This window comes from Delphinapterus leucas, chromosome 20 (genome assembly GCF_059928025.1).
Source record: "Delphinapterus leucas isolate spDelLeu-1000000601 "Yukka" chromosome 20, BTC_Dleu_Yukka2, whole genome shotgun sequence".
Taxonomy (NCBI): domain Eukaryota; kingdom Metazoa; phylum Chordata; class Mammalia; order Artiodactyla; family Monodontidae; genus Delphinapterus; species Delphinapterus leucas.
In genome coordinates, this window is record NC_143148.1 from 4,976,109 (window position 1) to 4,990,601 (window position 14,493).

The 14,493-nt window shown below is 41.2% G+C and overlaps 1 protein-coding gene and 1 pseudogene across 1 annotated transcript; both read left to right on the plus strand.

The window, feature by feature from the left end:
* Positions 1–4,323: 4,323 nt before the first annotated feature.
* Positions 4,324–5,988, plus strand: LOC149744557 (vomeronasal type-1 receptor 4-like; annotated as a pseudogene).
* Positions 5,989–8,449: 2,461 nt separating this feature from the next.
* On the plus strand, positions 8,450–12,084 carry LOC115802586 (protein FRG2-like-1). The gene is given in 4 exon segments (XM_089902130.1): positions 8,450–10,479; positions 10,735–10,846; positions 11,079–11,156; positions 11,448–12,084. Coding segments are annotated over 4 exon segments (846 nt in total). The 5' UTR covers positions 8,450–10,293; the 3' UTR covers positions 11,918–12,084.
* The last annotated feature ends 2,409 nt before the right edge of the window (positions 12,085–14,493 follow it).

Sequence of the window (14,493 nt, forward strand, 5' to 3'; positions counted from 1 at the left end):
GAAATTCCATTAAACAATGAACTAATCCTTACCTCAACGTCTAAAATGGCCCTCTGTTGCTTGTTCCCATTCTCCTAGTTCACTGACGATAAACCGTAATGAAAAGTAAAGTGCGCTTCTGCTGTCTGTCCAGAACCGCCCAGATATGTGGACACTGGACAAAACCACCGGAGAGAGAGTGGTTGCCAGGATGCCTGGAGAAGAGACCACTGACCAGAATTCCTTCTTCTGCTGGGCTTTACACTGTCTTAGGACCCCCGGACTTTCCCTCCCGTTAATCTCATCATCCTAACCTAATCACAGCTAACCAATCACCACCCACAATCCACTGACTGGACGCAATGTTCTATTGGGTGTTTACCATTCCTTCACACTCTCACTTTCCCTCAAATCTGTACATCTGAAACAATACGCTGTATTTTGGTCTTTGCCATTTTCTATGATTTTAAAAACTACATTCGTATAACTATGTAATTTTAACAATATATACTATGTCTAAAATATTTATGCGTATGTCGCTACGGGAGAGGCTGTGCATGAGTGGGGATAGTGGGGATATGGGAAATCTCTGGACTTTCTGCTTCTATTGCTGTGAGCTAAAAACAGCTAAGGGCTTCCCTGGTGGCGCAGTGGTTAGGAGTCCGCCTGCTGATGCAGGGGACATGGGTTCGTGCCCCGGTCCGGGAAGATCCCACATGCCGCGGAGCGGCTGGGCCCGTGAGCCATGGCCGCTTGAGTCTGCGCGTCCGGAGCCTGTGCTCCACAATGTGAGAGGCCACAGCAGTGGGAGGCCCGCGTACCGCAAAAAAAAAAAAAAAAAAAAAAAAAAAAAAGCTCTGAAAAATAAAGCCTATTTTTAAAAACATATCTCAACATGCTGGCTTATTCTTTTTGCATCTTGCCAATGAGAACTCAGTCTTCCCAGTGGCACTAGCTCAGTGACAACCCAGGACTTTGGAGACCCTGACCTCCTGGGCACCAATGAAAACCAAGGTTAAGAACAGCCTGGCTCAGCCAAGATACAGTGGCAACCTAGGTGTCCCTCAACGGATGAATGGATAAAGAAAATGGTGTATGTACATCAATGGAACATTATTCGACCATAAAAAGGGAAAGAATGTTACCTTTGGTGACAACATGGATGGACGATGAGGGCATTATGCTAAGTGAAGGAAAGCAGACAGAGAAAGACAAATACGCTGTGATCTCACTTACATGTGGAATCTAAAAAAGAGAATCAAACTCATAGATACAGAGGACAGATTGGTGGTCGCAGGGATGGGGGCACCAAAAGATGCAAACTCCCAGTTATGAAATAAATGTCACAGAGATATATGTACAACATGGTGACTATAGTTAAAATATTTAACTGTGTATTCGCAAGTTGCTGAGAGTAGATATTAAAAGTCCTCATGACACACACACACAAAATTTGTAACTATGTACGGTGACAGACGTTCTGCCTGTGCCCCCAGGACCGGGTTTCTGATGCTTCATGGGGTTGGGAGGCCTCCCCTCTGAGGATGGCAGGGGCATCTCTGAAAGCAGTCAGGGGAGCAGAGCTCAGCTGAACTCCAAGGAGTAGGACAGCAAACCTGCAAAGCCTGGTCTTCAATGACAGGCACCCAGGCTGGTGGGAGAGAGGTGTTGGGACAGGAGATTTCTGACTAGCACACCTCTTGGAGTTTCCAAAAAGAAGAAGCCCTGAGGCCAAATGCCCAGTCCCTTTCTTCTCAGGGAGCTCTGCATTGCACTAAGAGCCACTGTGTATTTGGTGTGTATGTGTGTGCCAGCATGTGTTTTGTTATATTTGTGTGTGTGTATCTGTGTATGTCTGTGTATAGGCTCAATTCATGTGTGGTAGAGGGTGTCCACTGTTATGGCTCTAACCCCATGCTTGCAAACTGAGAGGCACTGGATAATGGACCTGGATAAAACGCAGATTTGTTTGTAGGAGAAAAAAAACCCAAAAAATTAATTTGAACTCCATTTTTTTATGTTCCTTAACAAATCACAAAAGCAACCAGTGCTCATTTCTGAAAATTCAACAAAAAGTAAGTGTAGAAGATTGCAGTAACCAGCCAGCACTCTTGAATTGAGTAAGTAGCATTTGTTTGTCGTGCAGATAAAGGAATGGCATGTTTGACAATCTGATCCATATTGTCTATAATTCCAGCCTAATTGTCGTTGAACTCTTGGTATCATACTCCCCCTTTTTCTTGTATCTCTTTGAAAATCCTTCTCAGGTACTTTGGTTTCATCTCTTTGTTCCTAATTTAGTGGTAGTTCAGCTAAGTGGTCTGATAATTAGGAAGAACTCACTTTGGGGTGGAAGAACGTGTCATCAAAGCAGAATATCCATTGAGACCCACCTCCAGGAATGGAAAATGGCCTTTACCAAGCATTTCAAGATCCCTTCGCAAATACTATCTAGAGACTTGTAATTGGTTTTGGTAATTAGCAACTTCTGAAAAAAAAGGTTTTCATAAATGTTCTCAACTCCCCAAGCCTGCAGGGTCATTGCCACTACAGGTGAAATGGTAATTGCAATTCTAAGGGGAGGTGAGGTCACAGAATCACAAACCCATATCTCAGGGTCTAGCTCCCCTCATTCTCACATGGCTGTGATCATACACTGAGCATGCAGACATGGGATGAATCTGGGAGAGTATTTTCTATTTCGATCTGAGAGGCAAAGTCTATATGGTATGGGTGCCTATCAGGAGTAAATGTGGGTAAGTGATCATATAAAAGGAAGGGATTGGGCTTCCCTGGTGGCGCAGTGGTTGAGAGTCCGCCTGCTGATGCAGGGGACACGAGTTCGTGCCGCGGCCCGGGAAGATCCCACATGCCGCGGAGCAGCTGGGCTCGTGCGCCATGGCCGCTGAGCCTGTGCGTCCGGAGCCTGTGCTCTGCAACGGGAGAGGCCACAACGGTGAGAGGCCCGCGTACCGCAAAAAAAAGGAGGAGGAATAATTCTGAAGCTTGAGCTGAGTTAGTAAAGAGAGATGGGGTCCTAGACCCGCCACCACTTCCTGATGCCTCCTAAAGTGACTAAGTGTAATTCTCAATAACAGTGATTGCTATTGTTTAATCCAAGTGAAGTGAAACCTGATTTTTAATTTCACCAATGATGATACTTCAGAAATACAGTAGTCAGGTTACCTTACAGGTACCGTAGAATGAGTTTTCAGGTTTACTAGAGGTATGCCATTAACATCTCCATGATTAACAAAAGCTACAATAAATCTACAGGAATCATCTAATCCTGCAGAGAAACAGTGTATATAAATGATAATTGCTGGAACAGAAATATTTTCTCTACCTCTGGGTGTATGAAATTCCTTAAGGAGATATTAACTGAAAACAGTTAATGTTCCAATGCAGGAATCTCAGGCTCAGAAGAAAAATATTATTCTTTGGGATTTGACAGATGGCCACCAGGAATTTGGCAATAGGAATGATCTTTGTATTACAGACTACAGTTGGAATTCTGCGGGATTTCTGTCTTGTTTACCATTTTCTCTTCCGTTACTTCACAAAGGGCAGGTAACTTTGGTAAGAGCGTTTTCTGTCTCCAAATTAGGGAAGGAATTTGTTTATGGTAATTTCAAAAATGGGTTTCAGATAGCAGATATCAGGCACAAAAGTATCTAGTGACCCATTCTTTGATTTTAAAATATTCTTATATCAGTTCCAATCAATGTATCTAATTTTATTAAAATACTTAAAACTTTATTCATAATTAGTATTGACCTATACAATAAATATTTAAAGGTAAATGGAAACTTGTTACAAAAAATATTTTACTCCTTTTTTTTTTTTTTGTGGTACGCGGGCCTCTCACTGTTGTGGCCTCTCCCGTTGCAGAGCACAGGCTCTGGACGCGCAGGCTCAGCGGCCATGGCTCACGGGCCTAGCCGCTCCGTGGCATGTGGGATCCTCCCGGGCCGGGGCGCGAACCCATGTCCCCTGCATCAGCAGGTGAGCTCTCAACCACTGCGCCACCAGGGAAGCCCCACAAAAAATATTTTAAAATACCATCAAATCTAAAATGAAATGAAAAATGTATGAAAACATGTAGATATACACCTGTATTTTATTTAAGAACATAACTAGCTAGCTTTGTTAAATAGCATCGTGTTTAAATGCACTGGTGTTTTACCAACCTAGCAAGGTTCTAATTCCTTTTTTCCTTTTCATAAAAAGCCTTTAAATTTGGACAAATCATGAATTTATCTGTGTCGGTGTTCCTTATCTTTTCATTGAAAGTACTAGTGCCAACTGTGTCATGAATTATGTAGAATACAGGGTGTATGACATACTTGGCTTTTATACAGTGATCCATATGCTGTAAAGCTCTTTCAGTGTTATATATTCAACTTTCAGACACCTGTTTAAGAGGAAAAATGTATAAATAATTACTTATAAGTGGGAACTAATTTAAGTGAAGAATATTGAAATTTCAGTTACATGCTATAGAGTTCTGCCTCATGTTCCAATGCAGGAATCTCAGGCTCAGAAGAAAAGTATTATTCTTTGGGATTTGACAGATGGCCACCAGGAATTTGGCAATAGGAATGATCTTTGTATTACAGACTACAGTTGGAATTCTGGGGAATTTCTGTCTTGTTTACCATTTTCTCTTCCGTTACTTCACAAAGGGCAGGTTTAGGTCCACAGATTTGATTCTCAAGCACACGACTGTACCAATCTCTTGGTTATTTTCTCCAAAGGAATCCCTGAAACATCAGCAGCTTTGGGGTTGAAACTTTTTTGCAATGATTTTGGATGCAAACTTGTTTTCTATACTCACAGAGTGAGCAGTGATGTGTCCATTTGTACCACTTGCGTCTTGAGTGTCTTCCAAGCCATCTTGATCAGTCCCAGAGACTCTAGGTGGGCAGAGCTTAAGGTAAAAGCTCCCAGGTTCATAGGCACCTTCAACACCCTCTGCTGGATCTTGAACATGATGTTAAATATTTTGGTTCCTTTTCATACGACCAACAAAAGGAACGACACGAACATCATAAGGAAAAAAGATCATGGCTACTGTTTTGCAGTATATCAGGGCAAAATTACAGAGTCCTTCTATCTGCTCTTGGTATTATTGCATGATGGTTTCTGTTTGGTGCTGATGGTCTAGTCCAGTGGTTCCATGGTTTTCCTTCTACACAGGCACAAGCAGAGGGCCCGATACCTCCATAGGAACAATCCGTCCCTCAGAGCTTCTCCTGAGGCCACAGCTATCCGAAGCATCCTTGTCCTGGTGTGCTTCTTTGTTTCTTTGTGGACTTTCTCCTCTATATTTCACATTTGTTTGGCAGTTTTTAACAATCCAGTTTGTGGATGAAAAATACTTCTACCCTCATCACTGCATGTTTCCCAACTATAAGTCCCTATATTCTCATGATCCTTGGCTCCAGAGTGTGTAGGTTCTGCTTTGCTTGCTGTGGAATTATAAATCCCCTAAACTTATCATAAATATGTAAATCATATGCATATTCAGAAAACCTGGTTGTTTATTCATTAATCTTCTTTGTTGTATAGGTACATTTACGAAATAGTCACATTACGACAACACATTTACCAGGTTTGGTAAACTGCACAAACTGAGCTTCTATTTCTTAAAAACAGTGCCATCAATAGCAATTTAATTGAAATGTGATATATTTATCAACTTAACGTATATGTATTTGAAACTTCATTGATGTATGCATGTATAAATACATATGTGTCAGTGTATTTATGTTCTATATGCATATACGTAAAATATAGGTTGTCATTATTTTTTCATCAATCAATAACATTGAAAAATTATAAACTAAAAAATAAGATATGATACTAATTATTGTAATTGCAAGTGGCTTTAATCTTTAAGTCTAGTCAATCTGAAATATATATATGCATTTATATTTATATGATATATGTTTATATTTTATATATACACACATGAATATATATATATATCCACCTTCCAGAGCTACTTATTCAATTTTTTAACTTTACGTAGAATATGCTTTTCAGTTTTCTATGTAAAACCTTATATTTTAGGTGTATGTCTTGGGATAATATCCAACTGAATATACCAAAAAATATTTGACTTTAGTAGGAGAAGTCTTCAAGGCGAATTTAAAAATGAATATATTTACGAATAGATTCTTCAACTTCTTGGATGATCTTAATTACACCCATTCTATTTTCTTTTTCATTCTCATGCTTTCCACCCTGAGGCTGCTAAGACAGATAAATTTGCAGACAACTGAGAAAGATGCAGAAGGTAAGATTTCTTGCCATGTCAGCCTCCCAGATATCTGCCCACAAGGTCTGGTGGAAGAGAAAATGATGAGTCCCTTTCCTCTCTCTAAATTTAGATTAACAGCAGACAATATTTGCATAGCTAGTTCCTTAGGACATAGTGACTCTGGTTTCGGTAAAAGAGTACTCTCATTTTTTTTTATTGGTATTTTCCTCCCAGAGATGGTCACTGTTTTTCTTTGTCTCTTTTCTCTACATTCATGCGAATCACCTCATTGTTAATAGTTTTACTTAATACAGATGTTAATAAGTAGATAAGTATATGATCTGAAACTAGTAACAATTTAGTTTCTACTCTGCATTATTTTGTCTTTCAGTACTGTTTCATGTCTCATAGTTTAGGGCATGGCATGAGACTGTTCCATAATGCATGTAGGGAATTCCCTTGTGGTCCCGTGGTTAAGATTCTGTGCTTCCACTGCAGGGGATGGGTTTGATCCCTAGTTGGGGAACTAAGATCCCGCATGCCTCGTGGTGTGGCCTAATAATAATAATAATGATAGTAATTCATGTAATAGTTTCCTTTATGCTTTTGTTTGTAGCACAGAGCAAATGAGTCTTTCTGTTCCCATCCTAATATTGAGCCATGCACACCTGCATCCGTTAATCCAAATTGGGATGGGGTAGATTTCTGCAGTATTATACATATATCTTTTCAATTAGTGTCTTTATTTTCTTCAGAAAAATACAGAGAAATGGAATTGCTGGATCATATGGTAGTCCTATTTTTTAATATTTTGAGGAACTGCATACTGTTTTCCATAGTGGCTGTACCAATTTACATTCCTACCAACAGTGCATGAGGACTCCTTTTTCTCCACATCTTCACCAACACTTGTTATTTGTTGTCTTTTCGATAACAGCCATTTTCACAGGTGCAAGGTGATATCTCATTGTGATTGTGATTTGAGTTTCCTTGATGATGTGGAATCTAAAACACAAGGCAAATGACTGTATAAAATAAAACAGACAGACTCACAGGTACAGGTATAGAAAACAAACTAGTGGATACCACTTCGGAAAGGGAAGTGGGGAGGGGCAAAATAGGGGAATGGGATTAAGAGACACAAACTACTACCTATAAAATAGATAAGCAACAAGGATGATATTGCACAACACAGGGCAATGTAGCCATTATTTTGTAATAATCTATACAAATATTGAAACACTATGCTGTATACTTGAGACCAATAGAACATTGTAAATCGACAATACTTCAATTAAAAATTTTTTCTAACGCTGATAATAACTCAACTGTCCTTATCAGGTCAGATTGTGGATGCTCAGAAAACTCCATGGGAAACAATGAGGCTTCCAGAATAGATGAGGAAACATGAGGAGAAGTTTCCCTATCCAGTTAGACTTTCTGTTGTTTCAGGATGCCCTGTTCAAGCACCAATGCTAACCTAACCAATTCAATATGTATGGCTGTGAGCATAACTCTATACTGTTAGTCCCCAAGCAATAATGAAAACTCTCCATGATGGATTCTCGGTGCCCAGAAGACTAGTTACCTGCTCATAAATCTTAACTTAGGAAAGTTCATCCTGTTTCCAAGCACCTACCCCGATACCCTAGGTTAACTATAAAATTCTGGAATGGGCCCTGGGTGGTGAGGAACGCAGCTGTGAAAATTTCCAGATCTTACCATTGTCAGCCTGATCTAGATCCCACCCTGTGAGTAAGTTACACTATCATAGATGGATCCATTGATTAGATAAAGGTGCTTGCCTCCTTTCTCGGTCTCAAGATGCCTTCTCAAAGCCATACTTAGAAAATATACATGCACCCCAATGTTCATTGCAGCACTATTTACAATAGCTAAGACATGGAAGCAACCTAAATGTCCGTCAATAGAGGAATGGATAAAGAATATGTGGTATGTATATATACAATGGAGTATTACTCAGCCATAAAAAAGAATGAAATAATGCTATTTTCAGCAACATGGATGGACCTAGAGACTATATATTAAGTGAAGTAAGTCAGACAGAGAAAGACAAATGTCATATGATATCACCTATATGTGGAATCTAAAAAATGATACAAGTGTACTTATTTACAAAAAAGAAAAAGGCTCACAGGCTTAGAAAACAAACTTATGGTTACCAAAGGGAAAATGTTGGGGGGGGGGGTGTTGGTATAAATCAGGAGCTTGGAATGAACATACACACACTACTATATATAGATAGATAACTAACGAGGACCTACTGTATAGCACAGGGAACTCTACTCAATATTCTGTGATAACCTATATGAGAAAAGAATATGAAAAAGAATGAATATATATATATAAAATTTAAAAAGTAAATATCATCATGAACTCAAGAATTAAAAAAAAAAAGATGGCTTATCAGTTCACTGGGCATTTTTGTTCCCTTCGCCCTCGAACACAATGCAATCACATGAGATCTAATCATGGGGGTCAATGGAATTGATCTGGCTGGTCTCTCACCCACAAGACCTTAAGAGATATTTATTTCCTGGTTACTTTTCTTCTGCATTTTGATTTGATCACATATGTATGTATCTGATACAATCAACTATAATTTGATATTTCTCATTCCCAAAATTTTAAGAAATTCTAACATATATGTACATACTTTGAACATACTTTGAATATATTATTTTCTGCAAATGTAAAATATTTATACACATGTCCTTATACTGTCTAATATTTTATCAGGACTTTTCTCCCAATTGTTTTGGAAAAATCTCCTTTTTACACATGTACCTATAGTTCATTGTGTTTCACCACTGTTTGTAATTTTTGTGTGTCAGTGCACTGGACTTTTTGGTTATAATCCCTGATCCTATTGGTGAGCATTTATGTTTTTCCTTCCACTATTAATGCTCCCATGAATACACTTGGGCAATCTCCTTGTTGTTATAAACAGAAAGTGAGAAGTTGAATTGCTGAGTCATCATTTTCACGCATCTTAGGGTTTAGTTTGCATAATCATGTATCTCCTGAAGTGGTTAAGCCCAAAAGTCTCACTAACTCCAGAGGAGAATCTCCAGTTCCCCACATCATAGGCACACTGGGTAACATCTGAATTTTTATTAGTAGTATGTATGTGAAAACTTGGTGGTGTTTTTATTTGCATTGACTTTATTATTAGCAATGCTGTATGTAATGTAACATAGTTTTCATCATATGAGTTTACTAACCTGTGAATTGTTTTGTCAATTGTTTTCCAATTTATTGTGAATAGTTTCCTTTTGTTTTGAATTGGTAGAAATTAAACTTTATATATCTGGATACAATTTCTTTCTGAGTGATGGGAATTATAAGTAGGTGGTTCCATTTTGTAACCGCTTTTAATGATATTTTCAGACAAAATGTACCAGTTCTAATGTTATGAGAAGTAATTTTAATGTAGGAACTTTGTTTAAATCCTGGCTAAAAAATAATCAAAACCAATAAAATGTGTTTGAGTAATTTAGATTTAGAAGAATGTGAATATGAACTGGGTATTAAATGATATTTCAAATTTTTTGAAATAATTTTGTGTTATAAAGCCTGGGAGTCTTTTATTGTCTTTTATATCCTTAAATGATTACTTCCTAGAACTGATGTGATGGCTTCCAACTTATTTATTAGACAAATACATAATTCTACGATTTGCATTCAAGTCTATCATCTCCATGTCCCACCTAACCCCCACCCAAAGGAGAAGTTTGAGATGTATGATTCAAGACTGGAAAAACATTGAACATTTTGAAGAGGTCTTAAGGGTAAACAGAGATTCACTTTCTCTTCCTGTGTCAGGTTCCCCCGTACAACCACAACCAACAAGGTTCATAATCTCGCACCATCTCAGGCTGGGATAAGTGATAGGATTGTAGAATCCAATCAGCCAATAGGAACAAGCCACGCCCCATGAGGGTCTAATAAAAGGCAGGCACATCGCGCCTGTGGACACTTCTGACTCTGAACCGCTCTGAGAGAGGACCTTTCGTTTGGGCTTCAAGATGGAATCGGGCACTGAAGACCTACACCCGCACAGTCCGTCCATGGAACACCCCACTGACCAGCCTCCCGTCCAGCAGGACTCCATGGAAGAAAGGGGCTCTGATGTGGAGGACAAACTATCCCAAGAAAAAGGCAAGACATTCTCTTCCCGGTGAAGAGACAGCCACGACCAAAGGCCAGATAGGGTCCCGGGCTGTTTGTCTGAGGCTGGAAGGAGGGATGGAATCAGGGATACCGAATTTGTGTTTTGTTGGGACTTTATTTGGAGATCGGTGATGGGAGACGTCCCCCAGCCCTATGGGGGCTTTGAGTATTCTGGCAATGATCCCCCGGAACCATATTATTGCTCCAGTTCATGTGTCTGAATGCCCTCGGTAGAGAGAACTGCCCACAAATACAGGCTAGGGATGGACTAAGGGCTTCTGTGTCCCTCGAGGGAGGACAGTCATCTCAATCCCTCTTTTTCTCCAGGGTCAGAGCCCGAGACAGATGAGGAGGAGAATTCGAAGGAAAACGAGACAAGAGACAGAAACAGGGGCACTACTCTGTCAGGTAAGATTTCGCTTTTCTGGGGAGGAGGGACAGGGCATATGGAGTAAGTCAGTCTCCCTGGGCAGGGAAGTGGGTGAGCTTTGGCAGCCAGGCCTTGCACATCCTGGACTGTAGGATGTGCAGCTGGGACACGAGCTTTGGTTGGGATCCTGGCTCCTTGTGTGTCCGGGATAGGCTAGGTTTCCAGCGTGCCGGGTGCAGGCAGTCATTCAAACTGTCACTTGATCCACAGATTCAGAACACGGCTCCAGTCCGGAGAGCTCCAGGAAGAGGAAGCTCAATTCCAGGGACGGCACCTGCGAGAGAATAGGTAGGATCTTGCTTTTGGGTCCCCAGGTGTACAGAGAGAAAAGCAGGGAACCTATCCAGTGTGTGGGCACAAAGGGCTGTGTTCAACGGCTGAAGCCGTTTGGAGACTCTGGGATCCAGGGAGCATTGGAGGGCCCAAGATGGGCATAGCATCACCTCATTCTAGAGCTGAGGGGGCAGGGCAGGAGCAGGAGAGAGATGGGGTTTACGGAAGGGACATTGTGAGATCCTGGGAATGGGGGTCCATGAGAATTGATGTGCCAGGTCTCTCACCTACATGCTTGCTCCGCAGGGGCCTCTCCAGATGAGCGCAGTGCGACTTTGGAAAAGAAGAAACAGAAGGTCCTTGACTCTGGCCACAGCAGGAAGAGTGAAGAAATCCGGGATGCCCGCCCCAGGAGGTCCCAGAGGAGGCGCCCTGGGCGCAGCAAGAGGCCCAGATCCAGGTCCCCAGGAGACCAGCCACCTCCACTTCGGAAAAGCCTCTTGACCGCCCTGCGCTCTATGTCTGAGGCCATTTATCAGAACATAGTTAATGTGTACAATCAGAAGGGCTATTCCCCGGTGCTCTGGGAGCAGCTGGCCCAGCTGCGGGGGACTCTGTGCACCGCGGTGCTGACCATGTACGCCATGGCCAACCAGGCGGCCTATGTCTTCCCTGCTGAGGGCTGGCTCGTCCCAACCCCACTGTCGGCTCCCTGGAGTCCAGCCGAGGATGGAGGAGAAGGTCTGTGCTCCAAGGACAGTCTACCTCTTCCCTAGACAGGCTGTCAGTGGATCAGGCTTGACTTAAACTAAGGGTACCCAAGCCTAGTCAGCAGAGACTGCAGTTCTGAAAGAGAGCAAAGCCCTGCAACTGCCCAGATTCTCCAAGGTGACCGGCAGGGCCAATTTTTCACATAGGGTGTTCCTCATAAACACTAGAACCTGGGGTGGTCATAGGAAAGGAGTTTGAAAACTTGAGTCAAAATGGTGAAATCTGGGTTTCCTTGAGGACGAATATTACGACGCTTTTAACATTCGTGTTAGACAATTGATGCGCCTTAGGACAATCAAGTTGCTGTATTAACCCCCCAGGCCTCTTGCCTCTCAGGAGCGCTAGCGCTGAGGTGCACGTTCTGCACTGGCATTATTTTATAGTGAGGAAAATCAAGCACTATTTTATAATGAGAACAAATATCAGGGTGTAATTCATATGCATTTGCATACTTTAAAGTGTAGCAAAGTAAACATATATTCGTATCCTCCCCCTTTTATTCGGAAAAGGCTGTAGCTCTTCCCTCCTTCACCTCCAGTCCGTGCAGGACAGATATCCACAAACCTTTGATAACAATCTACCTTGAGAAATGTTTATATTTTTCAGTTTGATGAAATGAAGGTGATGCCACCACATGTTTTTGTTTGCTCTTTATTTACTTTAGATAAACTGGAAGTCAAGATATATGAAATGGTTTTTGACCATGTGTATTTATTCTTCATCTGTTTCACCTTATGTACCTACTTTTAAATTTTCTCCTACTTCATAGATTTCAGTTTGTTATATTTCCTAGAGGATATTAAATATAATATAGATATAGTCATTGGCTTTATATTAATATATTGTTATATTTAATTCTATATACTCTTTGATTTGCATTTTACACTGGGATCATGCAGTCTCAGCATATAAATGTATATAATTTTTATGTAAGAAAAATAAAATTAAAGCTGTGAGAATCTGTTTTAGCCTTTGCCTTATCATTCCCATGTCACTTAGTGATGAAATAGTGATGTTTTCATGTGTTGTATACCTGAATACAGTCCCATATGGGATTAAAATCCCACATGGAATTTCTTTTATTGTATGTGTGGGTAGGGAAGCAGTGTTCTTTTCACCTCTGCTTCATCTCCACCTTGACTTTCCTACACCTACCAGCTATTATTGTACGTAAGCTTAGCAATTTATCATTCCAGTAAATGGGGCCAATTCAGTGATATTACATTACAAATCAGTTTGCACCCATGACATGGCTCCAAATTATACGAAGTAAGTGATTACGTATGTACAAACATTTGAATTGACAAGTTACACTTGGAAACTGAGGATGCAATTACAAAATGATGAAAGAAAATAAACTACTTAGGAAAAATGTAATAAAAATGTGTGAAGGCCGCCACTGTCTCCCAGCCTGGTGGGTTCACCAACCTGCAGTGGGCTGCTACCTGGGCGTGGCGCCGGGCGCCGGGGGCGCCGGGAAATCCAGTTTTCCCTTGAATAAAGGACATCAAACTAGTTACTACATCGGACTTCCCTGGTGGCGCAGTGGTTGAGAGTCCGCCTGCTGATGCACAGGACACGGGTTCGTGCCCCGCTCCGGGAAAATACCACGTGCCGCAGAGCGGCTGGGCCTGTGAGCCATGGCCGCTGACCCTGCGCGTCCGGAGCCTGTGCTCCGCAACGGCAGAGGCCACAACACAACAGTGAGAGGCCGCGTACCGCAAAAAAACAAAAACTAGTTACTACATTGTTTTGTCATTTGACATCATTTCACTAAAAAAAAAAAAACAAAAAAAAAAACAGATGAAGGAATACATAGAGCAGGTTCTGGTAGGGTTCCTGGCGCAGTAGCTTCTGTTCCTCAGCAGGAGACTCCCTCCAGCTTCTCTGTCCAGAGTTTTTAATCAGGGTTTTATTACCAGGCATGACTGGTTAAATCACCGGCCATGTGATTGAACCCAATCCCCAGCCTCCCTCCTCTCTCCAGAAGTTGGGCAGCTGCAGGTTCCAATCCTCTGATCACCTGGTTGATCTTTCTGATGTCCAGGCTCCCATTCCATAGCTTTGTACGGAACCCCCATTCAGAGTTGCCTTATTAGTATAATAGCAAAGACACTCCTATCATTCAGGAAATTCCAAGGTGTTTTTTTTTTTTCAATTGAGGTATACTTGATTTACAATGTTGTGTTAGTTTCTGGCGTACAGCACAGTGATTCAGTTAGTGGAAATTCCAAGGGTTTCTGAAGTTTTGCACCGGGGGCCTGGGACAAAGGGGATATGTCTGTTCACAACTGATAAATCAGTGACATTAAAAATTCAGAAATATGCCAAAGTGCATAAGAAAAGTTAATAAGCAGCAGAACTACACTGAAGATGACATCATTAGTAGTTGATATTTGGGAAATGGAAATTTCTATCAAAATGGTCTTACTCTTCACATCCTATAGCATGATACAACTCAAAGGAAAGAAAAATCTATACAGTAAAATACAAAAATATGGTTGAATTCCTTCCTAAAGTTTGTTTCTCCAGCTCCTGACTGTAGCCAACTCCTTGCTCACAGTCTCCAACCGAGTACCTC